General features: G+C 41.8%; 2 protein-coding genes across 11 annotated transcripts in view; one reads left to right on the top strand and one right to left on the bottom strand.

The window, feature by feature from the left end:
• The window catches only part of acsl5 (acyl-CoA synthetase long chain family member 5), a 73,869-nt gene extending 57,683 nt beyond the window's left edge, over positions 1-16,186 (top strand). For all 7 annotated transcript variants that reach the window (XM_070874990.1, XM_070874991.1, XM_070874992.1 and 4 more), the window contains 6 exons: positions 1,202-1,290; positions 2,058-2,174; positions 10,116-10,259; positions 10,538-10,639; positions 11,280-11,351; positions 15,938-16,186. In XM_070874990.1, the coding sequence (XP_070731091.1) occupies positions 1,202-1,290; positions 2,058-2,174; positions 10,116-10,259; positions 10,538-10,639; positions 11,280-11,351; positions 15,938-16,078 (665 nt within the window). In that variant the 3' untranslated portion in view covers positions 16,079-16,186. The remainder of the gene's footprint in view (positions 1-1,201; positions 1,291-2,057; positions 2,175-10,115; positions 10,260-10,537; positions 10,640-11,279; positions 11,352-15,937) is intronic.
• Positions 16,187-18,285: 2,099 nt separating this feature from the next.
• Positions 18,286-25,711, bottom strand: part of zdhhc6 (zinc finger DHHC-type palmitoyltransferase 6) — a 44,743-nt gene continuing 37,317 nt past the window's right edge. For all 4 annotated transcript variants that reach the window (XM_070876650.1, XM_070876651.1, XM_070876652.1 and 1 more), the window contains 3 exons: positions 25,364-25,509; positions 21,837-21,883; positions 18,286-18,979 (listed from right to left, as the gene is read on the bottom strand). In XM_070876650.1, the coding sequence (XP_070732751.1) occupies positions 18,879-18,979; positions 21,837-21,883; positions 25,364-25,509 (294 nt within the window). In that variant the 3' untranslated portion in view covers positions 18,286-18,878. The remainder of the gene's footprint in view (positions 18,980-21,836; positions 21,884-25,363; positions 25,510-25,711) is intronic.

The following is a 25,711-nucleotide window of genomic DNA, read 5'->3' as shown; positions in this document are numbered from 1 at the left end:
AAGATATGTGAGGAGGCTGTTGGAAGGGGCATGGTGGAAATCAAAGTTGGAGATGATTTGAAGCTTGGATGAGGCTTTCAGTGGCACTGAGGGTTGTGGTAGGGATGGCGACTGGCAATTGTTTCAGAAATGAAAATGTGTCTTGGTGCTCTGGATTTGAAGTTTAATGCTCTGCTTGGTCAACCAACCCATGGGAAAGCGAATGGGATCAGAAGCTAGGGGGTGAAATTTCTGGCGGTGGCAGCAGCAGCAAAGGATGGCTTTGGTCTTGCCAGAATTGAGTTGTACTAAGTTCACGGCTCATCCACAACTTGATGTCAGACACACAGTCTGACAGCAATGATGCAATTCAGTATGAGAGTAGCAAAAGAAAGTTGGCTGTTGTCGCCATACAGATGAAAGCTGACTCCCATGGTGGTAGCTAAATTTGTCAAGGGGCAACCTATAGAAGAGGGAAAGAAGCCAAGGAGCCTGAGGAGGCGATGGCGGCATGGGAAGTGAAACCATTGCAGGAGATGGACATTGGGACAGGTAGAATTGGAACTGAGTGCAGCACGATCTGGTACCAGAATAAGGCCTATCACTCTGAACCCTTCCATTTACTCGGGTTTGAAGATGGAGAATATTGACAATGTGATGAGTGTAGCATCAATTTTTTTTTTTTAAAGCCTAGATTGCAATCGTACATGACCAGCCTCCTGCCAGCTTTTTGGCAGACCTGTGTGTATTACAATCATTATTTACTATTATACCTTAGTTTCTTTTTTATGAAGAGTTTTTGAGACTATGTACAATCCTGTCCTAATTTGTGCACACCCTGCCCTGAGGGGTAGCTGGGTATCGCTAATAATAAATGGACAGCCTGGTCAAACTAAAAGTGCATGATTAATTCTTTATACAAGAATTGAGGTCTGTAAAACATCCTGCTGTGCACACTGCCACAGAAGGATGCTGGCAAACCAATGGACACCATGCGATTGTATTCCATATCCCTGAGCAAGCAATTGGAAGACCTATCCTGGTGATCTTGTGCACTCAGGACATGTGTATAGTGGATTTTGACAGACCCAGAAGCAGACTCACAAGGAGGGCCTCTTATCAGTTTTCCCTGTGCACCACATTACCATTTTTGGGGAGAAATGTGTTCATGTCTATCTGGAGTACTGACCCAAGCTTTTTCATGTACGACTTTTCCTTGCAGGCCATGTTGGTCCACCAATTCCCTGCAATATTATGAAGTTAGTTGATGTTCAAGACATGAATTATTTTGCAGCTAAAGGAGAAGGAGAGGTAATGTAGAATTTACCATACTGTCGTCTTTCTTTCTTAGGCAGTACCCCGGAGTCGAGGATGACTTGCTTCCACACTAAAATGAGTTCTAAGGTGACTGATGAGACCAATGCGGGACCTACAGTCTCTGTCACAGGTGGGGCAGGTGGTGGTTGGAGGGACGGGTGGGTGGGGTGCTTGATTTGTTGTATGCTCCTTCCGGTGTTTGTACTTGGCTTCCACGTGCTCCCGGCGAAGAGACTTCACGGATGCTTCTCCTCCACTTTGAGTGGTCTTGGGCCAGGGATTCCCAAAAGTTGGTGGAGATGTTACATTTTTTTCAAGGCAGCTTTGAGGGTGTCCTTGAAGCGTTTTCTCTGCCCTCCTGTGACTCGCCTGTAGTGACGTAGCTCGGTAGAGCGCTTGTTTCGGTAGTCTTAGTATCGGGCATGCGGACAATGTGACCTGTCCATCGGAGCTGATCGAGCATGGTCAATACTTTGATGCTGGTGATGTTGGCCTGCGAGGGAACACTGACGTTGGTGCGCCTATCCTGCCAGTGAATTTGTACGATTTTACGGAGGCAGCGTTGGTGGTACCTCAGTGCTTTGAGGTGCCTACTGTACATAATCCATGTCTCCGAAGCATATAGGAGGGTGGGTATCACTACTGCTCTGTAGACCATGAGCTTAGATTAGATTACAGCACCAAGCTCATGGTCTATCATTCTGTGTTTTGATGCTGGAATACGGATATTAGCTGATGCCTAGTGGCCTTTTCTATTCCAGGTCTGCATCAAAGGCTCAAATGTGTTCAAAGGTTACCTGAAAGACCCTGAAAGAACAGCTGAAGCTGTAGATGCTGATGGATGGCTCCATACAGGGGACATTGGAAAATGGCTGCCCGTAAGATTTTCTTTTCTTTATAACTTTGAAACACGCTTACTAATTGTATGCAACCTTAATCTACTCCTGCTCTATTGTCTATTTACATGTCATGCCCCAACATTTGTATATAATTTCCAAAATCCATTGGGGATACATTATTGTGCACTTTGTCGATCTATTTCCATTGACATTGAAGATTATTTGTTGCAGTAAAACACAGTAACAATGATATACGAGATCATTGATGCAATACTGACATAAGTACCCGTTTAGTTTCTCCTTTCAGAATATTGTCTGAATTGAAAACGACATTGTCTGCAGCCTCAATTGCTTCAGGAACATTGTTTTATGAATGTTACCTTGTTCGGTTGTTGCTGTACTAATTCAAATGTTGTTATTTGGTGTGGGCTTCAATGGTTCAATGAACTAAAGTGCAGTGCAGGATTACTGAAAAAAGACTAATACGGCTGGATTTTTGGCTCGTTGCTACCTCTGTTTTCGCCCCGGAGGGTAAGCTCTTCCAGGTGGGCAGCCAGCTTCCAGCACCCCACCAGTGTTTTCGGGGCCAGGTTCGACAGGGCACAAAGCATTACCGCCCGGAATTGGTGAGCTGGTGTGCAACGCCCCTGGTTGCGACACCGGCTTGAATTTTGGCTCTGGCCCAATCTGTAGCGCTGTGTAGAGTGGCGTGCTGGGGACCGCCTGTGAAAGCGGGCTGTCCGACCTGTAGCGGCTTTCAGTGAGGTAAGTAATGTCGACCTCCGGTAAGTGTGATTGTTTTTTTGTTTTTTTTGGCAATTTATGCTGTGGTGGCGTGAGTTATTTATTGGGAATGTTTTTGGTGGGTTTTTTCATGTTTTTTTTCTCCCCGGGACACACTCCGTGCACTCCAAGGCCGGCTGTTTAGCTCAGGATTTTCGCATGCTCAGCCGGCCAGCGCCCCAAGAGAGGTGTGAAACGCCTCCCTTAGCGCTCTGCCCCACACTCTGGGCCCAGCTGTCCTATTTTGCTGACCGGGGCGCAAACGTTTCCTGGGTGCTATCAGGGCCGCCATTACCGCCCCGAAATGAGCGAAGCCGAAAATCCAGCCCGAACTTTCCCCAAGTGTTGCCGATATCTCAACTTCAGGAAGAGAAGGTCCTTCAATACTGAAGCCACCAAAAGGTCTTTATCATCAATGAACGTTGTAGAGTGTTGCAGCTTTATGAAGAATCCTTTGGAAAGAGATTTCTGACTCTGAATTTGGAGTTTGTCTGCCATTATCACAAGTGAAGAGTTGCCGCCTCTTTTTTAAGTGCTGGCAATTGCCAATTTAAAAATCAAGCATGTGCTCCCTTTTACCAATAAAACCTGGTAAATTAACACACAAAAAGTTTAAAGCAACCTCTACAAATTAAATTAAAATGTTGTTCCCGGTTGTGATTCTGCACTCCAGTCCCTCTGAGGCCAAACGGTGATTCTGTGCTGCAGCTAATTATCTCCTAATGCGGAGGAAAGAGCTTATTGTCTAAATCTGATGAATCAATTGCTTATTAACTGTCTAAGAGGCTTGTTTAGGCTTGGACAATTAACTGATCGAGTGTATGTCGCTGCAGTGCACCTGTCCAGACAGGTTAAGGACTAATGAGTGCTACTAGATTAGATGGGAAATAATGAGCAAAGGTGACTTAAGCAAAAGAAAATAGTTTGCTCCTAATGAGTAATGGAGGATTTCAGGCAGTTGACATTTTTGCTTTTGAAAATCCACACTAAAAATATTGGTTGTTGATGGGGGAGAGGGAAGGCTTCCTCTCCTACGAGCGGGCCCACTGATATAGAGGGTCGACGCTCACCCCAGCCCACGTAGTAATTCTCAAAGTTACCAGACAGAGACGGATGGCAAAGTATAACGATCTTTATTACGAACGTCCGGGAACATCCCTCATCACAGCCGCCTGCGAGTGGAAATGCTCTCCGAACAGCACAATCATACAACTTTTATACATTTCAAAACCCCTCTGTTCCCGGACAAGACCTCCCTAGATTTCTAATTGAACTACCTTATCAGTGCTACTTCTCTAATTGGACTACCTTATTAGTGCTACTTTGGATTGACAGTCCAAGACCCTCGTGACCACTTTAGGCCGTGACTAGAATGACTTCATTAGGTCAGAATTTGTTGATTCTCCTTGGTGCCCGTGAGTCTGCCTCGAGCCTCTTCGCAAGGTCTGTTTAGGTTCTCACATCGTATCCTGTCAGAATATTATTGAATTGATAACTTCTGGAGCCTTGGTACAAGGCCGAAGACGGGCCTTGTACCTCCTTATGAGCCAGTGCAGGAACCAGCACTTTAACCCTTTCCCGCTGGTACCCCTAATGCCAAATTTTCCTCTTGCAATACCCCACTTTTGGCCCTTGGCTATATGCCAAGCTGGCCATATTTCCCGATAACTATCTCCCTGTAGGCGAGTTCCAGATAGGTTCGTTCACCTGGGTGGCCATCTCCCAAGCTTCGGGACCTCCTGAAACCTTCCCACAGAGTCCTTCCTGTAGGACTGCTTAAATTTCATCCCTTATGGCTTTAATCATAGTGCGTGCCATGACTTATCATTTGGCCTGTTTAATTCGTGCACATGTTAATCCCATCATGACCATCAGAACCAGGCCCTGTATTACTACAAGTACATGTGATATAATTCTTATGGGTGGATCTGAATATTAAGTCCAATGTCCCACAGCTTTGAGTACCAGGGCTGATCAGCCAGCATTGTTCCTCATGGGCCTGAAACCGAAGTTAAGGTTGGTGATGACACTGGGTGACTCCTCCCCTGGTCTTAATCGTCGGGTTGGCTGCTCCTGTGCTCACGCACCAAATCTCCATTCCCTTGTGGAGCAGCGATTGTTTCGGAATCGTGTTTGAGAGGAGTGCTACTCATCATGCATCCGTTTGTTTGGTGGAATCTGCAATCATCATTCGTCATTCGTGGCATACCTCGACATAAAACCACTTGGTTAATTTTTATAGCAATCAGTTATGTCAATGCCTTTCATACTAATTTAATTTTAATCACCCGTCTGGCAGGCTGATGGTAACGCCACCGAGTTTGGTTTCTTACTTCACCGATATTATCGATCTGGTATAAGGGGTCTCCCTTTGTTACATCATACTGTGGTATGGACAACACAAATCCGATCATATTCACCCGCCCAGTAATACATCTGAATTTCGGCACTCATGCGTGACTATTCCTTCGTACCTCGCATGTGTTACTTATTTTTTTATCTGGAGTCCAAGTGTTAAGTATGCTGTTCGGAATCCAATCTGGTATGTTTCCATTCTGGAGTTGCTCCAAATTATGTTGTACCTCACTTAATATCCAGGCCCCATACCCGGAGCAAACTATCTCAGACTGTAATCGTTTACTTATATCGTTCCCCATTGCGTGGATCAAATTTATTGTCTTGGCATGTTTCTGCAATGTATGGGCCACCTGTAACAGTTCCCCTTCCGCACTATCTCCCAACCGTGCTTGTAACCCCTCAAGACTACGGCATTACGTTGTTAACCCAGTCGTATATTGCATACAGGTCTATGGAATTCATCATCGTAACCCCTGCCGCATAACCTGTGCCTAGTGTTTCCAGTATTCCCCTTTTTGTTCGACCTTGCCCTGTTCCCTTTCTGACATTAAATCTCAGGGTAGTGGGTTCTGGGCCTTCAAGGATCCGTTGTCAGGTTCTGGTATAAACTTATAGTTTCATTCCCACAGAAGCTAGGAAAAATGATATCCATTAGGTTTAGGTTAAGTAGTCGCTGACGCACCCCAATTATATCCTTTCTTTCGATTCTTTTATTACTAGCCCCCTTTTGGCTCCAGTCTTTATGGACGGGCTTATGGGGGGGTTATGCTGGGAAGAGTTGTTGTCCCCAGAGTGGTTGTCGGGGCAGTGGTAGGGCTTCCCAGGGTCCCATTGGGCGTGTTTGGTGTCCCAGCCGGACCTTTATTGTCATCTTTCCTCCACACTCCATCCGCCCCCCTTTTTAGGTTGTATTCCTTCTTGTTTGCGCTGCGCATGATCAATACCGGCTTCTCCGTGTTATAACCGTGTCACGCTTCAGGACATGCACCTTATATTCCAGAGACCTCCCTTGGTCGTCTTTTTATCCCACTGGCCAGTTTTCCTAAACATCCTGGGGTCCCACCCCTCTTTTTGCTCCATTCTGTTCCCACCCTTCTGTTCTTGCGGGGTGGATTTGGCTGCTTGATTTGCAGCTTCGTCCGCCCAGGCATGAGCTTCTAGAACTGAAATTCCATCCAGTTGGATTTCTGCGCCCTTCCCCTTTTGGTCCTATGAACTTGCTCCTGTCCTCGGAATCTACTGGCGCCCATGGCATCGGCATCCTGCTGCATTACAACCTTACTTAATACACTATACATAGCCATGCGTTAAAATAAGTTCTGTCCTCGTTCCAGTCCTTGGCTGCTGGGATGCATATTTCGGCAGTTAAATTAAACAAAGCTAGTTCATGTAGTTGTGCCTTTCCGGCTTGTGCTATATCTCTCGTAGTCCATCTGTATTATCCAGTGCCTGCGTGGGCCTCAAGGTTCCCAGTATCCTGAGTCTCCAGAGTCGAAGCAGCCGCTGTGGTCCCATCTCGGTGAGTGTTTTATCTGCAAATTTTAAACCGAGAGCCTGGTCGTCATCAGGTGTTAGGTTCTGGTCTACTCATCTTTTATCCATGCATGTTGCGGTCACTCTGTGAAGTCGGAGGTAAAGGTTGGGTTTGTAGACTACACTTCCCCACCGTGGGGTACATTGGCTCTATTGCCGTAGGTGATGGTGCTATGGCTGCGCACTGCACTATCCGTCTGGTCCCATTTTAAAAAAAAAATCTCTTCCAGCTTATTTATCTTAGCTTTTAACTCTTGAATTTGTTTTGAGTATCTTTCTTTTATTTGTATCAGGGGAGTATTATTACATAGGCTAGTTCTGTTTTATTTTTATTCTGACTATCCCACCATTTCCTCTATCTGTCAGGTGAGTCTTTTTTTATTCTATTTAGAAATCCAAATTAATAATGTCCAGTATAAAACAGCTGTCAATGGAAAGGGTTAACTCCTTTACAGGTTTGTAAGAAAGCCTGATGTCATTACGTAACATCGTGTAATCATCCGAAAAATTATTTTTCAAGTCTTTGTGCCTTCAAAACTTGCTTAGAAATTAGGAATCCGTTAAAACAGCAGAAATCATTAGTAAAGCCATCATAATAAAAGTCTTCTCATCAGGAAAGACGACATTTTAGATTAAACTCCAATTTTTTTCTTAACTTCTAATTCAAGTACTTGCCAAAGATTTTTTTTTTTTAATTGATTTAAAATGAGACCACACATTTTTAATAGCTATTTTGTTTACTGAAATCCAATTTTCACACACGCTGTATACATTCCAACATTTCATTTTATTTTACGGTCCCGTTCACTGGGCAAATCTTGTGTTTTATTTCTCTCTCGGCACAAAATCTAAACATCTGTGCCAGTTCCATTTTCTATAAGAATTTAAAAATTCAGTAAGATTCTCTAATTCCCAGTTTTTTCTTTCTGTGCTGAGTTCGCATAGCTTAGATCTTTTCTCCTCGTTATTTTCAAAACCCTCCTGCTTGTTTAGACTGTTCGGGGCTTTTCTTGATAAACAACGTCCATTTTGGAAATCTTTCAAACTGCAGTGAAACTTTCTCATAATTTAAAATCATTATCAATGGAGAATGTCTTTTATCTCTCCAAATTCTTTTTTTTTTCCAATTAAACCAATATCTTTTTCACAGCCGATATCAACTAGTATTTAGTAAGTTATGTCTTTTTCCATCACAAACACCCCTTTTTTTTTCCAGCACCTAATTAGTGCATTACGTCTTTTTTTTCAGATCACCTTTCTTCAAATCAACTAGTATTTTACAGGGCTCATGACTCTGTAAATTTGTTAACTTAAAATCATCAAAGACACTTTTTCTTTCAAATTCGTTCAATTTGTTTACTTTCAAAGTGGCGTCTTTATCTTTTTCTTTTCTCCATAACTAGAACGGAGTCTAGCACGTAGGCTTTGAGGGCTGCTTTTCGTTATCTCAAAAGGTTCCAGTTCCAAGGTCGTTACAATGTTTTTTCCTAAACTGCTAAAGCTTACTGTTTTAACATTTTTCAAAAGTCCCTTTTACACCTTCGCAGATAGCTCTCCACTCGCCCAGGAGTTTGATACCTGATCCGTGAAGGTATTTCTAGATTGTTTCCAAACCTTTTAGTTTTATTTCTCCTTTTTTCTTTAAGAGATCAGATTTAATTTAATAATTATTCTTTTTTGAATCCATCTCAGTATTTTGTTGTGCCTTCTCTTAATATCTCAAATTTTGTAATTTCAATCTTTATCCGAATAAATCCACACCTGCGTTTCTAACTTAAAATGTCTTAAAACTTCCCACATACAGGGCAACACTAAAGGGTTAAAAAAACTTTCACTCTGTTTGGAAAAGTGGGTGGAGCTGCACTATTTTTCCAAACAGGCTTCCAGAAACATGAAAAATTCAAAAAATCACACAAGGACTCTTACTCAATGACAGACATTCACAAAAGTCTCTCTTCATTCAACAAAGCCTATTAATTGTTTGGCCGGCTCTATTTTTGGATCCATATGTCACTTAAGATAGTCACTATCAGCTTTTTTATGGCATTACGTAGTTACGCAAGTTACAATTAACGATTCGTTTTATTCGCCTTTTTAATAGCCGTGTTACCCATCTTCTTCGGGGCTATGAGGGTCTTGGGTACTCCCTTAAATTCGTGTCGGGTATGCAGGACGCTATTTATATGTCTTCCCTTGGCGCCGTACACTCGTATCACTGCACGCTTTGGGTCAATATATTCCGTCACTGCCGGGACGTTGTCTCTATTCCCTCTCTCTCGTCCCTGCACTGTGCGCTCGTACCGCTTCGGGTCAATAGACCTCCCTCTATATCTTCCCTTGCGTCGTACCCTCGCACTGCCACGCTACCTCCACGCGCGCGTTTTAGGATGCACCTTTTGACCCCCTTTCACCCCTAGATCATCCTTGTCCTCCATCTCCGTCCCTCTGGGACTCACTACAGATGGTTCTTTTGTACGGATGTCCTTCTCTTGCGGTTTACAATGCCACAGCTCTAACTTGAAGGTAAATTAAAACATACTCGCCCCAACAGCTGGGTCATTGTTCCGTTCGGGAAGTCCGTACCCTGCTCGCAGCGCCAAATGTTGATGGGGGAGAGGGAAGGCTTTCTCTCCCACGAGCGGGCCCACTGATATAGAGGGTCGACGCTCGCCCCAGCCCACGTAGTAATTCTCAAAGTTAGCAGACAGAGACGGATGGCAAAGTATAACGATCTTTATTACGAACGTCCGGGAACATCCCTCATCACAGCCGCCTGCGAGTGGAAATGCTCTTCGAACAGCACAATCATACAACTTTTATACATTTCAAAACCCCTCTGTTCCCAGACAAGACCTCCCTAGATTTATAATTGAACTACCTTATCAGTGCTACTTCTCTAATTGGACTATCTTATTAGTGCTACTTTGGATTGACAGGCCAAGACCCTCGTGACCACTTTAGGCCATGACTAGAATGACTTCATTAGGTCAGAATTTGTTGATTCTCCTTGGTGCCCGTGAGTCCGCCTCAAGCCTCTTCGCAAGGTCTTATCAATGTCTGTTTAGGTTCTCACATCGTATCCTGTTGGAATATTATTGAATTGATAACTTCTGGAGCCTTGGTACAAGGCCGAAGAGAGGCCTTGTACCTCCTTATGGGCCAGTGCAGGAACCAGCACTTTAACCCTTGTCCCACTGGTACCCCTAATGCCAAATTTTCCTCTTGCATTGGTAGAGAATCTGGGTTTGTCTTGGATATTTTAATTTTTATCATGTTATTAAATAAACTCCCTCTTGCCTTTTTTAGAATGGAACGCTGAAAATAATTGACAGGAAGAAGAATATATTTAAACTTGCACAGGGAGAATATATTGCACCAGAGAGGATTGAGAATGTATACATTCGAAGTGGTCCTGTAGCCCAAATTTTTGTGCATGGGGACAGCTTGCAGGTAACTTTTAGATGATTTTCCTCTTCTATGTTTTGGTTTTTTGAGCCCCAAAACTATTTTGGATAATGCAGCATTGTCCACACCATTAAATGAAAAACCATCAGGCCAATGATCTAACTTGCTGCTTAATTTGTTACGATTGTTAAAAGATTTCTTTTTGGTCTAGTTGAACAATATTGGTATGTTACATGGGTTTTGGAAAGGCCGTTTTTCACTTTTAATGAGTTAATTGTCTTGTACCTTTTTTTCATCCCCCTGCCCCCCCCCCCCCCCAAAAGGCTCATTTAGTGGCCATCGTGGTGCCTGACCCGGAAGTACTTCCAGAGTTTGCTGCCAGTAAAGGAGTCAAGGGCTCCTACCAAGAACTATGCAAGAATCTAGTATGAATTTTTATTTTCTTCTTGTAAATGTTCAATATCTAAAACTAGCATGAGAACTTGTAATAGATCTTGAATATGGTATTTCTAGGTTTGATCTGATTGATGCTGGATTTAAATGATAAAGCACTGAAGATCGGCATATTGCTGGAGTAACCATGGTTGTCATTTCTAGTGCTGAAAGGCTGTAACTGTATTTACTCTTGTACCCTTGTAGCCCATCTCTAAGGTACCTGTAGTGTGATCAATGGAATTAGGAGATTGCAGGAGGGTGGCTGGTCTAAGTTTGAAGTAGATAAGGTTTCAGAATAACTTTTTTTTGTTGAAAGATGAATCCTTGTGGTTAATAGACCAACATTGTCTTGGTTACGTTTAAGACTTCAAGTTTTTTCTTTGTAAATAATATGTATGACATTGAATAAACCATGGGCTCGGCTTTGAAATGGCCTTAACTTTAAGTAAATCTACATTCTGCCCCCATGCAAGAATCCAGAGCCTCTCTCGCAAGTTGAAATAAGAATTGAACTACCAGATTTGTTCCAATATATTTGATTCACTTGTGAGTTTGCCAATGTATAATGAAATAACAAAGCTTGTAATGGTTTTCTTCTGTCTGTCTTTCCCCTCTCACCCTTTTTTTTAGGAAGTAAAGAAGGCTATCCTAGAAGACCTAATTAAACTGGGAAAAGAAGCTGGACTAAAATCATTTGAACAGGTACATTACAAAGTTTCAAAATAGCTACTGTGGGAAAACATCACGCCATAAATTGTCAGTGAACTGTTTGAGTCGCACTACAATGACTAACTCCCTCTCTGTTGATTTAACTACATAACTGAACTATTAGTGCCTCTTTTTTTAAATGAGCAATGTTTTAACTAGATCACAACCTGACATTCATGTGACCTTTTAATGTGTTTATACCATTGCGTCTGGTGTGCACTGGGAAGCTCTTTCCTGTCTGTGTGATTAAATTAGGAGCCAGGCAATTCTAAAACTCCCTCCCAAAAAGTTGCTGGTTCGTGTTTAATATAAAACATGAAACTGCCTGACTGGAACAGGTTCTGTAGCTCTCCTTCTCAAACTGCTCGCAACAGTATAATGCATGTACAGAACTCTCCTTTATCCCCGGTGTCCTGGTCAATATTTATCCTTCAATCAACATAACAAAAACAGTTTATTTGGTCATTATCATATTGCTGTTTGTGGGAGCTTGCTGTGTGCAAATTGGCCACTTTACAACAGTGACTACACTTCAAAAGTACTTCATTGGCTGTAAAGTGCTTTCAGATGTCCGGTGGTCGTGAAAGGCGCTCTAGAAATGCAAGTCTTTCTTTCTTTAAATCTTGGTTTACTTTCCCAAAATATCATGGATGCATCCCATCCTACAAAACCCCACAAAAGGCTCACGCCACTGGACCAGGGCCCGATGCATTGGATTTTTCTGACGGTTCTGACAATTCATCCCCAGGCAATGCTTGGTCGGGTATATTGTGCTTTCCTCTGCTTCACTCTCCAGTAATTGGCAGTGCACATCCATGTCCTAGGTCATAAGAACATAAGAAATAGGAGCAGGAGTAGGCCATACAGCCCCTCAAGCCTGCTCCACCATTTAATACGATTATAACTGATCCGATCGTGGACTCTGGTCCACTTCCCTGCCCGCTCTCGTTTTAAGAAACTGTCTATTTCTGTCTTAAATTTATTCAATGTCCCAGCTTCCACAGCTCTCCGAGGCTGCGAATTCCACAGATTTACAACCCTCTAAGAAAAAATTTCTCATCTCTGTTTTTAAATGGGCGGCCTCTTATTCAAAGATCATTCCCTCTAATTCTAATCTCCCCTATCAGTGGAAACATCCTCTCTGCATCCACCTTGTCAAGCCCCCTCATAATCTTATATGTTTCGATAAGATCACCTCTCATTCTTCTGAATTCCAATGAGGCCCAACCTACTCAACCTTTCCTCATAAGGTTGATTCCAGAGATGAGGGGGTTGACTTGTGAACCTTCTCTGAACTGCCTCCAAAGCAAGTATATCCTTTTGTAAATATGGAAACCAAAACTGCACTCAGTATTCCAGGTGTGGCCTCACCAATACCCTGTACAACTGTAGCAAGACTTCCCTGCTTTTATACTCCACCCCCTTTGCAATAAAGGCAAAGATTATATTGGCCTTCCTGATCACTTGCTGTATCTGCATACTAACCGTTTGTGTTTCATGCACAAGTACCCCCAGGTCCTGCTGTCCTGCAGCACTTTGCAATCTTTCTCCATTTAAATAATAACTTGCTCTTTGGCAGAAAAAAAATCAAAGACCTCACACTTTCCAACATTATACTCCATCTGCCTATGGCTGCCTTTGCCTCAGGATTGGCAGGTTCTGGTCTTGACCGTTTAAAATGAACAATAATGGTCCGCACTACCCACAACCTCTTGTGTGCAATACAGCGCTCTATCCATGAGAGCCAGAAAAGCTATTTTAGTAGTTAGTATGTGCGACAGTGGGCAAAAAGAGCGGTTTGGTGATCCTCAGCGCTCTGTACACCACCAGGGTCTTTTACTGCTCTCAGGACAGACCTTACTAAAATGCTTTCAAACTAATGTCTGCGTCTCTGCTAAACTCAGCTTTTAAAGGAACAGGAGTGGGCCATTTAACCCCTTGAGCTGTTCCGCCATTCAATTAGATCATGGCTGATCTGTATCTTAACTCCATCTACTGGCCTTAACTTCATATCCTTTTATACCCTCATCTAGCAAAAATCTATCCATCTTAGAATTTAAATTATTAATTGAGCTAGCATCTACGGCTTTTTGTGGGAGACAATTCCACACTTGCACTCTTTTGTGTGAAGAAATGTTTCCTAACTTTTCTCTTGTATGGCCGTTTCGCCCACTTGTTTAATCTATCTATCACTTTGTAATGTTATGCTTTTATCTACACTACTTACTGTACCACCAATCTTTGTGTCATCAAACTTGGGACTATATGGCTCTCGTGTTCTAAGTCATTAATATATTACATAGAAAATAGGTGCAGGAGTAGGCCATTCAATGAGTTCATGGCTGAATATACAACTTCAGTACCCCATTCCTGCTTTCTCGCCATACCCCTTGATCCCCCGAGTAGTAAGGACTACATCTAACTCCTTTTTGAATATATTTAGTGAATTGGCCTCAACAACTTTCTGTGGTAGAGAATTCCACAGGTTCACCACTCTCTGGGTGAAGAAGTTTCTCCTCATCCCGGTCCTCAATGGCTTACCCCTTATCCTTAGACTGTGACCCCCTGGTTCTGGACTTCCCCAACATTGGGAACATTCTTCCTGCATCTAACCTGTCCAAACCCGTCAGAATTTTAAACGTTTCTATGAGATCCCCTCTCATTCTTCTGAACTCCAGTGAATACAAGCCCAGTTGATCCAGTATTTCTTGATATGTCAGTCCCGCCATCCCGGGAATCAGTCTGGTGAACCTTCGCTGCACTCCCTCAATAGCAAGAATGTCCTTCCTCAAGTTAGGAGACCAAAACTGTACACAATACTCCAGGTGTGGCCTCACCAAGGCCCTGTACAACTGTAGTAACATCTTCCTGTCCCTGTACTCAAATCCCCTCGCTATGAAGGCCAACATGCCATTTGCTTTCTTAACCGCCTGCTGTACCTGCATGCCAACCTTCAATGACTGATGTACCATGACACCCAGGTCTCGTTGCACCTCCCCTTTTCCTAATCTGTCACCATTCAGATAATAATCTGTCTCTCTGTTTTTACCACCAAAGTGGATAACCTGACACTTATCCACATTATACTTCATCTGCCATGCATTTGCCTACTCACCTAACCTATCCAAGTCACTCTGCAGCCTCATAGCATCCTCCTCGCAGCATCCTCCGCGCAGCTCACACTGCCACCCAACTTCGTGTCATCCGCAAATTTGGAGATACTACATTTAATCCCCTCGTCTAAATCATTAATGTACAATGTAAACAGCTGGGGCCCCAGCACAGAACCTTGCGGTACCCCATTAGTCACTGCCTGCCATTCTGAAAAGTATCCATTTATTCCTACTCTTTGCTTTCAAAATAGTTGAGGCCCCAGCACAGATCCTTGTTGGAGACCATTAGTCACCTTTTTCCAATTAGAATACATACCCATTATCCCTACTTGCTATCTTTTACCATCTAACCAGGTCAATAATTTCCTTTTGATTTGATGAGCTTTAATTTTAGCAGTCTCTTGTGTGGAACCTTATTAAATGGCTTCTGGAACTTCATATAAATTAAATCCTTAGGCATTCCCCTGTCGACTAATTTAGTTACCTCAAAAATTCAATTAGGTTTGTTCGACATGACTTACCCATTACAAATTCATGTTGGATCTCTACAATCAACTCAATTTTATGAAAGTGCTCAGACACTCTTGTTGATTTATAGATTCCAGTAACTTGTCAATTGTATTGCAGCGCTTTTCCATTTTGGTCAAGGAAAATGCTGCATGCACTCTGCACAGGCCTTTATTTATTTTTGGCTGTGGTGGAATTTTGGTCTGATACATCATAATAGATGCAGATCTTTAGTTCCAATATTTTTTGATTGAGCCATTAATGTAGCATCTTTTCCAGATGCTAAGTTGTGGAAATATTGCAGTCCTGTACCTCCTGCTTGAAAGTCTGTCACTTAACATGTGAGATTTGGATCCATATATAAGTGGTGTTTCTGGGGGGTTTGCGCTAGATACTAACTGGTTTAGCATCTCTGATCACTACAGTAGGCTAACTTCTGCTCCTGACAATCTTTGGAAGACTGTAAACACTTTAAACCACAGCTTGGGATGTAAACTGTCATTTATCCAGTTAACAGTAGGGAATAGTGTATTGTACTGTAGATTTATAGTTGCCTTCTTGGCCATTTCCTGATTAAATGCTGGGAGATTTGTGCCTGCTATGCAAAACTACAAACTGCAACACAAGCAAAATACTGCGGCTGCTGTAAACATGAAATAAAAACAGAAAATGCCAGAAAACATTCAGGCAGCAACTGAGTTGTCTCCGCAAGAGCACCTGAACTTTGTGGATGGATTAGTTGAAGGACAGAAGTAGGTGATCAGTCAAAGCCTGGCCTTGGTATTTAGCAGTTAACTGCTTAAACATAGTTAGCTGATGTGCTTTATCATTTACCAACTATGAAAGGCTCTGGAAAGTGAGACTGTATAGTCAAATGATGTTCACGGACATTGTTAGTGACGAAAGTGCACAGAACATTACTGATCTGAAACTATTCAGCATCAAGTCTTCTCTTTTTAGGTAAAGGACCTGTATCTACACACGGAGATGTTCACTGTTGAAAATGGACTCCTGACCCCAACACTGAAGGCCAAAAGATCAGAACTTGGCAAGCACTTCAAAAGTCAGATTGACTGTCTCTATGCAAAGACACTGGCGTAGCTCCCCTATATTGACAACAACGGACTTGCATCCTGGTCACGCTATAATACTGAGGTAGAAGATTCAGATTGATTGTATGCTCCCAAACGCAATAAAGCACATTTTCAAAAAAAACACTTGTAATTTGTGTAGGCTTTTAGAATGACAATTGTGTGTACAATGTTTCAAACTGCTGATTTCATTCAATAGTAGCAAGTTCAACTTTTACCACCTGCATTTTACATATCAGTTATACTAAAGTTCACAATGGAGAGTAAACTTGAAAGACAACATCTCCCAACAGTGCAGTGCTCCCTCAGTACTGCATTGGAACACCAACCTAGATTTTGTGCTCAAGTCGCTGAAGTGGATCTTAAACCTGCAACCTTCTGCCTAAGACAAGTGCTGCCACTGAGCCACAGTTCACACCTCGGCTGTGAATTCTTGGATTTGAATCGAACATGCCAAATCTCCAAGTTAAAATTTACATCAATGACTGCTTATGCCTTTGGACAAATCGATTGCTTCAATGCAGGCTGCCACCCTTCTCTGTACTGACTGCAAGTCTGGGTGGCATAAATCACTTAAATTTAGTACAAAGTGGCTGTCTGACTTGAAAGAAAGAGAAACTTGTATTTATATAGTGCCTTTCACAACCACTGGACATCTCAAAGTGCTTTACAGCCAATTAAGTATTTTTGGAGTGCAGTCACTGTTGCAACGTGGGGAAACACAACAGCCAATTTGCACACAGCAAGCTCCCACAAACAGCAATGTGATAATGACCAGGTAATGTGTTTATGCTGATTTGAGGGATAAATATTGGCCAGGACACCAGGGATAACTCCCCTGCTCTTCTTTGAAATAGTGTCATTGAATCTTTTACGTCCATCTGAAAGAGCAAACGGGGCCTCAGTTTAACATCTCATCCGAAAGATGGCAACTCCAACAGTACAGCACTGCACTGGAGTGTCAGCCTCGATTTATGTGCTCAAGCCCTTGAAGTGGGACTTCAACCCACAACCTTCTGACTCAAAGGCGAGTGTACTACCCTAGGAGCTATGGCTGACACACTATCTTGGATCAACATGATGCATTTTCAGAGTGCAGATGGGAAAGATGAATCTTTAGTACAAAGTGGCTGTCTGACTTGGGGGACCCATAATCCCTTGCCACATATACTAATCTGCCCCTTTGATTCTACAAAAATTAATTAGGCCAAAATATATATCTAGTTTCACTATTGTTTTACTTGAGTTCCTACACCTCAACCTTAGGCACAGTGCAAACTATTTCACATCAGCAGTGAAACATATCCTGATCTTTGAGAACTTGCCCGCTTTCCATCCTGCAGAAAAATAAAGATTAAAGACAAATTCAGCTTAATTTTAATCAGTGGCATCTACTTTACATCATAGGCAGTCCTTCAAAAATCGAGGAAGACTTGCCTCCCCTCAGTTCTCAGGTGATTGAACAGTCCAATACGGGAATTACAGTCTCTGTCACAGTCGTTGAAGGAAAGGGTGGGTGGGGAGTCTGGTTTGCCGCATGCTCCTTCCGCTGCCTACGCTTGTTTTCTGCATGCTCGCGACGACGAGACTCGAGATGCTTAGCACCCTCCTGGATGCTCTTCCACTTAGAGCAGCCTTTGGCCAGGGTCTCCAAGGTGTCAGTGGGGATTGTTGCACTTAATCAAGGAGGCTTTGAGGGTGTCCTTGAAACATTTTCTCTGCCCATCTGGAGCTCGGTTGCCGTGTAGGGGTTGAGTAGAGCACTTGCTTTGCGCGGCCCTGGACAACGTGGACCACGTTCCATACCTCGGGAGTCTATCAGCAAGGGCAGACATCGACGACGTGGTTCAACACCAGCGCAGCCTTCGGCCGCCTGAGGAAGAGTGTGTTCGAAGATCAGGCCCTCCAATCTGGCACCAAGCTTATGGTTTTACAGGGCTGTAGTGATACCCGTCCTCCTGTATGGTTCAGAGAAGTGGCCCATATACAGTAGATACCTCAAATCACTGGAGAAATACCACCAACGATGTCTCCAAGATCCTGCAAATCAAGATCCTGGAATAACCTCTTGTACATGGCCGATGACATGATTGAGAATTAGATCTTTGTCGACCTTATATCATGCACTTACTGACTTAAATGTAGATCAACTGTATGTAGATGAACAATCTGCAGTGGTTTATTCCAAACCCACCCTGAAAGGTAAAAGGCAAACACTGTAGAGGTGCATATTTTATTTGGGTGTACTTCCAACTCTGCAAATTCATACAATTCAAATTGTTCCATTTTATAGTGTCCTGAATTATTTAGCTACTTCATTAAACTCAACAAACCAGAGAAAATCCTCCGATTATTGCCTTCATACCTGGAATGTACTGAATTTCTGGTACTAAATCAAATAAGGTCCTTGCTCATCATGCAGGCTTAATTTCTCATGCAATATCTGTGATATCCTGTACTACACTAAATGCTGCCATATAACTTCTATTAAATCAATGAATTACAGCCCCAGTTTGGGCCAGGAAATCACTTCCTCAATTCCACAGTAAAAATGGACCACCACAAACCCGTATGAAAGGGGGAGACGATTTATTGTGTTTGAAAATCTAGATCGCCATAATTAGGTTGTTTCACAAACATTGAGAATCCGAAGGAATTTCTTAGATTATAAAAGAAATGCTTGTGAAAACTGCTGCTTTATCAAAGCAGGTCAAGTAGAAATTAAATGTGAAAAAAGTTTAAAACTTTCAAGCTAAGGAAAATAGATCCTGTAGAAGGCTCTGCATCAAAAGCACTGGCACCAAGAACTGCTAAAATTTCTTTTTCTCCGCTTCGAGTTTTTCTGTGGCGTTGTCATCCAAGCATTTCTCTACACATTTTCTTGGGAACCAGCCTCGATCATGCTCTCCATCTTAAAAAAATAAATAATAAAGGTATTGGAGGTTACTGTTATTAAAAGTCAAGTGCTCAAATAGAAAATAGTACATGGCAGTGATTCCACCATCATTTATTCCGTTCACTTTTGGTTATTCCCTCCATCTCCCAAGACATTTAAGGCTGCCCTTCCCCACTACTCAAAATCATGGATGCCTGAAAACATGGACCGAGATTCCGCAGGGGTTCTCCTGTTTGCATAATCTCCTGGAGAGGAGAGGAGAGGTTCCACTGGCTCCTGCGGAATTAAAGCCTAAAAGGCAAGCACTGCCAATAGATAAACTGAGAACCTTGTCCCAATCCCAGACACTGCCTCCCTTCCACCATCAATACAGCAACAATCACCGCTCTCTAGTGAGAAGGTGCACAGAGGCTTGGTCCAATCTGTAAGGGAGTGACCGCTCAGTCCTGAACGGAAGTGTCTGACTACGTTCTGTGGCCGAGTTCTGATTCGCATGAGAGACTGCCATCACTGAACTATGCTGACACTTGGAATTAGAAGAGCAATTAGTTTTTCCAAACCATAATGGCTGAGTGTTTAACCAGAATGTGTAGGAACATCCTCTTGTGACCACAGACCGTCCAATCATCCAGCATGGAAGGGGGAATTTTGTGGAGCTTGTATGGTATAAGATCTTGAGTTGGTTCTCGTGTATTTTGCTGCAGACTGTAATTTTGACTGTGTTCCAAACCTCTCGCCAGTCCCTCTGTTAATTAACAACCTGAGATCTGCACGCTAGGTTTTCTGTGATGCCTTTGGGGATGGATATAGTGTAGATATGACTATGGGGGTCTCTTGGAGAGTGTAAGAAGAGTTCACAGGCAACCAGCTTGTGATGGGGTATTTAAATATACTGCGTTCTAGCGGAACTATTGAAATTGAAAGTTGTAGTCGAGATGGGTGAGGTGGTATATTGTTTGAGAGATCATGTAAGAGCTGACAGATCCTGGCAATCCCTTTCTCATTCCAAGCTGTGAATCCAATACTGAAGTTTCTTCTGCTGCAGCTCAGGGAGATGTCTGATTGACCCAAAAGGGTCTTCAAGAAAGAACAGATCTTGCTCCAGTTTGAGAGGGTCAGAGCAACAATTGGATCAATCCATTGGATTTTGTACAGCCAGCTGTATGACCTTAAGTTTGTGAATACAAGTCCCCATTTTTGTTAGGAGCTGAAGGCCCTTGAAACTTATTCACCATCACTTGTTTGCCCTTAGGAACTGGTGATACAAGTGTCAAGGATCTTCGCATTGCTGGGCTGATATCTCAATGTTTAGAATTAGCAATGGGTAGTAGATGGGTGGAAAGGATATTTATCATTCTAAGCAAGGTGAGCAGGATGTCCCATCTAGTTAGGTTGGTGTATATACATATTAGGAGACAAGAAAAGGTTGCCCCAAAGAACACAAAAATCATTTTAGTTTGCCAGATCAGTTACCATTAATCACCTGTTAAGCAAGTTTAATGGAGGTCTTGCACCACCTCAGCAACAGTGGATTAAAAACCTTTCTAGTTAATGCAAGGTCTAGCTATGCAAAATAAATTCAGTTTAGGATCAGTTTTTATCATTTTGTTTCAACACTATTTTCAAGTTGTCTGCTGATAATTTTATTAACCACAAAAGTGCAGATGCCTTGTACAACATTAGACCTCTACTTCATTTGATAACACTCAACCCTTCCAAAAGAAAAAATCCTAATAATGTTGAAAATTACAAAATTTACAAGTGTAACAGAGAAATTCATACCCTTAGGATTACTTACAAAATATATATATTATATATAGTCCACATATTACTGTTGGGGGAAAGTCAGTTCTGACAAACAGCTGCAGCTCCCTGGTTAATGAGCATCTTGACTGGTAATTCAGCTCCCACACTCTATCGGGCTTTAGTAACTCTTTCCAGCAAGTATCTCAACATCATCATTATTCACTGTTTAAAACAATTAAAGAACTGGAAAAATATAATTCTGTCACCATTCAATTAAAAAATTTACATAAGGCGATAGGGACAAAAAAAATCTGCAGAAAAATATCCCATTAAATAGCAGTCAAGTGAAATATCCTCAATTTTTAGTTTTAAAAAATTCTGACCGAAATAGCATTGTCCGTTCAAATAAACAGACAAAGAAACTATGTAATCAGACACTTCCTAAGGGAACACAAGAAATAGGAACAGGAGTCAGCCATATGGCCCCTCGAGCCTGCAATAAGATCATGGCTGAACTTCGACATCAACTCTACTTTCCTGCTCTATCCCCATATCTCTTGATTTCCCTTAGAGGCCATCAATCTATCGATCTCCGATTTGAATATATCTGTACTCAATGACAAGCATCCACGGCCCTCTGGGGTAAAGAATTCCAAAGAATCACAACCTTCTGATTGAAGAAATTTCTCATCTCATAGGAACAGGAGGTGGCCATTTAGCCCTTGAGCCTGTTCTGCCATTCAATCAGATCATGGCTGATCGGTGACATAACTCCATATACCTGCCTTTGCCCCATTACCTCAATACATTTGGTTAACAAAAATCTATCACTCAGATTTAAAATTAATTGACCTCATCAATTGCCGTTTGCGGAAGAGTGTTCCAAACTTCTACCACCCTTTGCGTGTAGGAGTGTTTCTTAACTTCACTCCTGAAAGGCCTGGGTCTAGTTTTTAGACTATGCCCCCTAGTCCTAGACTCCCAACCAGCTAAAATAGTTTCTCTCTAACTACCCTATGATCTTGGAAACTTCGATCAAATCACCCCTTAACTTTCTAAATTCCAAGGAATACAACCCTAGTTGTGTTCAACCCAAGAGACATTAATACCAGGTTTGTTTATTTACCGTGGGCGTTTTTCTTTTTCAAATTCTTGTCACCATACAGCCAATGCCTGAAAGAAAATATTTAAAAGATTTTGTTGCATATGAAAATTATATATAAACATTCTGTAAGATATAAATGTAAAATGCAGTTAATATCCTAATTTTAGCAACATAATACCTACTATCTTGTATACATTGTTTTAGTTACCTCATTTTTGATTACATTTTTGTTTTAAATATATTTTTGGGCGATATATGGGCACTAGCCCACGAGGTGAAGTAGAAAGTCTAGCCCATAGCAACTACTAATCCATTTCATGCATTGTCTGTAAAATTATTTTGTCTCACATTTATATACAAGTTTTCCCAAATCTAGCTCAAAATCTAGTTTTGCACAGCATTTCACTTGACCATCCTTACAAATGGCAGCATTAGTAAAGGATTCCATCACAACACTAGAATGTACAGATGTCTGGGAGCTGTCTTAAAACAAAATTGGTATGGATAGAGTTAAGAAATAGGAAGGGAAATGGTACAGTTGTCAGTGTGCATTACAGGCCACCCAACATAAGAGATAAGAAAGAGGAGGAGATCTGCAGACACTTCAGAGATATAATAGGAACAATGGAGCAATAATATTGTGTAATTTTAACTATCCCAAATAAATTAAAACTAAGCAAACTTAAAAGGGAGGCACAAGAAAAAAAAGTTACCGCTAATAATATTGGTGAAGTATGAATATAGTGCGTATAGCGGGGAGCTAAAGAGAGAGAAATTAAAAGGGTTAAAGGGAATGTGAAAAAAAGGTTAGCAGATAATATAAAAAGGAAATGGGGCTTTTATAAACATTTAAAAATAATAGTTAGAGGGTCGGACTATTCAGGGATGAAAGAGGTAGTCTAATTATGGGGACAAAGGTATAGATAGCAGAGATATGAAATAAATATTTTGCACCGGTTTTTACAAACGATGACGGAAGCGAGAAGTAGGCATACTCGAGATGATTATGGAACAACTGTTAGAGATAAATGTAAATATTGGCTCGGATTTTGCGGTGGGTACTCTGAGTAGGCCGTCATACCGCCTTTGAAATCCACCGCAAGTTTGGGATTTCCGCTTGCGTATGTACTAAATCCCGAACTTGCAGTCCCGCAACGTAAGCATTGACAGGCCATCCGCTCCACCACCCAAAGCCAGATTGCTAATGCAGAGTTGGGCTATTTGCCCACCAACTGCCCAGCAATTATGTTTGAAAATTGTACAGCTTGTGGAAACAGGCGCAGGGCTCCTTTCCACAGTGCAAGGGGATTTAATAAAAAAATTAAATGACATCCAGGAACATTAAAAGCTTTAATGAGAAGCAATCCTAGTGTATGTTAAAGCTTCAGGTTTTATTAAAAATAACGTTTACATCTCAATTTTCTGCACAGTATTTGTTTAGAAGTGGGAATTATGAGTAATGAATTGGATTCCCATGATTAAAAACTAAATCTGGATGTATTTTAAAGGTTGTGATAATGAAGCAATGTAGTAATTTAAATGAATGAAAACAATCTGTTTTGTGATTGGAGGACCAGGTCCATGTGATCCCAGGTACGCTGCCCTCCTGCTCGCAGCGTCAGGGTGCAAGTTTACCCAGGAGGGCGCGTATTCTTTTTGCAGGGCGGCGGCGTACTCTGGAGGTACACCGCTGAATGCAATTTTTGGTCCAAAAAAAAACTTTGCTGCACTTAAGGTGGTAAGTCAGTAGCACCTTAGGCTGTCCAGAAAGCACATAACATAGGCTCTGGCCAAAATTTTTCAAACCTCCTTAAATATGCATATTATGTCGTGGGACTGGAGAGGACCAATGTAAACCTTTCTTGAGGGATAGAACAACAACTAGATAACTACCGACAATTTAATATAACGTCAGCTGCGGGCAAACTCTTCGAATCCAAATCATTCAATATTAAATTAATGAGCTTTTACAAATATATGAATTAATCAAGGACAGCCAGCATAGATTTGCTAAAGACAATTTATGTTTAAAATTTCATTTTTGAAGATGTGACTGATTGCATAAAGGGTATGCACTATATACAGCATATATGGATTTTCAGATGGCGTATGATAAGTTCTCATGAGGCTTTTTCAAAAAATGTAAGTGTATGATACAGGAGGAAAAAAATCACAGTATGGATTTAAAGTTGGCCGATGGACAGGAAATAAAGGAAGAGTTAGGGTAAATGAGGATTGCTCAGATTGGAGATGAGTTGGAAGTGTTGCAGAACCAAAATTCAGTATTGGGTCCACTTTTGTTCCCAGTATATATAAATCATTGGGACTTTGGTATAGGGAGCACAATTTTGAAATTTGCTGATGCCACGAGAGTAGCAAACAGCGATGAGTTCAGGAACATCGAGACAGGTTAGTGGACGGGGCAGTCAGGTGCCAGTTGCAAGTTAATATGGATAAGTGCCGTGTAATACATTTTGGGAGGAAAAACGAGGAATGGGAGTGCACACTTGATGAAAACACACTGAGGAGTCTGGTTTAACAAGAGAGGCCTAGGGATTCAAATATGTAATTGCCTGATGTGAGAGTACAGATGCATAAAGCCATAAAAAAATGCCAACTGCATTTCAAGTTTAATTAATCGGGACTTGGAGTACAGGAGAAAAGAAGTGATGATAAATTCATACAAATCATTTGTTTGGCCACCATTAAGAGCATTGTGTGTAGTTCTGTGCTCCATTACAGAAAGAACATTAAAGCCATAGAGATCATATAGTGTAGATTCATCAGAGGTGGGAAACTATAGTCATGGGCTATAAGCTGTGCAGCACTGCTGGTGTCCTGTGCAGCCGATGAGTGGGCTTTTAAGTTGGAAAAAAAACATGCATGCGCGGACTTTTGAATGGGCCGAAAAAGAAACTACGGGAAACATTGGTCACGAGGTGAGATTTCAGATACTGGAACTATATCCACTGTGTAAGAGAAGGCTAAAAGGAGATGAGGTTTTTAAAATTATGAAAGACTTTAATAGACTGAATAGGGAAAGATTACATCCTCGGGTTTAGGAGTCAGTGTCAATTTAAAATAGTAATTAAGAGAGCGAGGAGAGCGGTTAAGAGAGCGAGGAGAGCGGTTAGGAGAGATTCCTTTATGTGGAGGGTTCCTGGATCATGGTTGCGGCAGAGACAATTGCACCTTTTAAGGGAAAAATTAGATAAATACTTAGCAAAGGAAGATGCAGTTATGGGGAAAGAGAGGGGAAGTAGGATTAGTCGTCGATTGCTTTAGCTTGCAGACATGATATTCCAGGATGTTCTCTTTCTGTGCTGTAAACGTTTATGGTTGTATATAAAAAGCAATGGGCATTGATGTTGATGCATCTGTTTTGCTAAAGGCTTCTCAAAGTTAACAGCAGAATTTCCCTGGAATCACATACACAGCTTCCATCCGATGTTTCAGGAGATCTGTTGTTTGCAGGTGAAAAAAACTGTTTTAATTACAAACCACTTGCTATACATTTCAGGAGAATGATCAACTTTCGCTCAACTTACGGCAGACCCCTTGTTGCTGAAATCAGTTCTCCTTTTCTCAGCTGGATTCTGGGTTCTTCAGTATAAGGTGTACGAAAAAATGTTTTGACACCTTTTGATATAGGACAGAAAGCTCCATTGTAGTCTTCAATCGCTCTATACTGGACCTGTCAGTAATAAGATACATATATAAATCATAAAATACTTAAGTACTGCAGCTTCATTGTGAGCAGGTAAATGGAATTGACAGTCTTGCAATACTGGACACATTCAAGTTAAAAATCATGATTCTTTTGAAACACATTTGTCCATCTGGAACTGTAGCTCTAATAATTAAAGTTAGTTAAGATGGTTGTGAATACCTCTGCA

Source organism: Pristiophorus japonicus, chromosome 3 (genome assembly GCF_044704955.1).
Source record: "Pristiophorus japonicus isolate sPriJap1 chromosome 3, sPriJap1.hap1, whole genome shotgun sequence".
In the NCBI taxonomy this organism is placed as follows: Eukaryota; Metazoa; Chordata; class Chondrichthyes; family Pristiophoridae; genus Pristiophorus; species Pristiophorus japonicus.
This window is presented reverse-complemented; position numbering and strand designations above follow the sequence as displayed.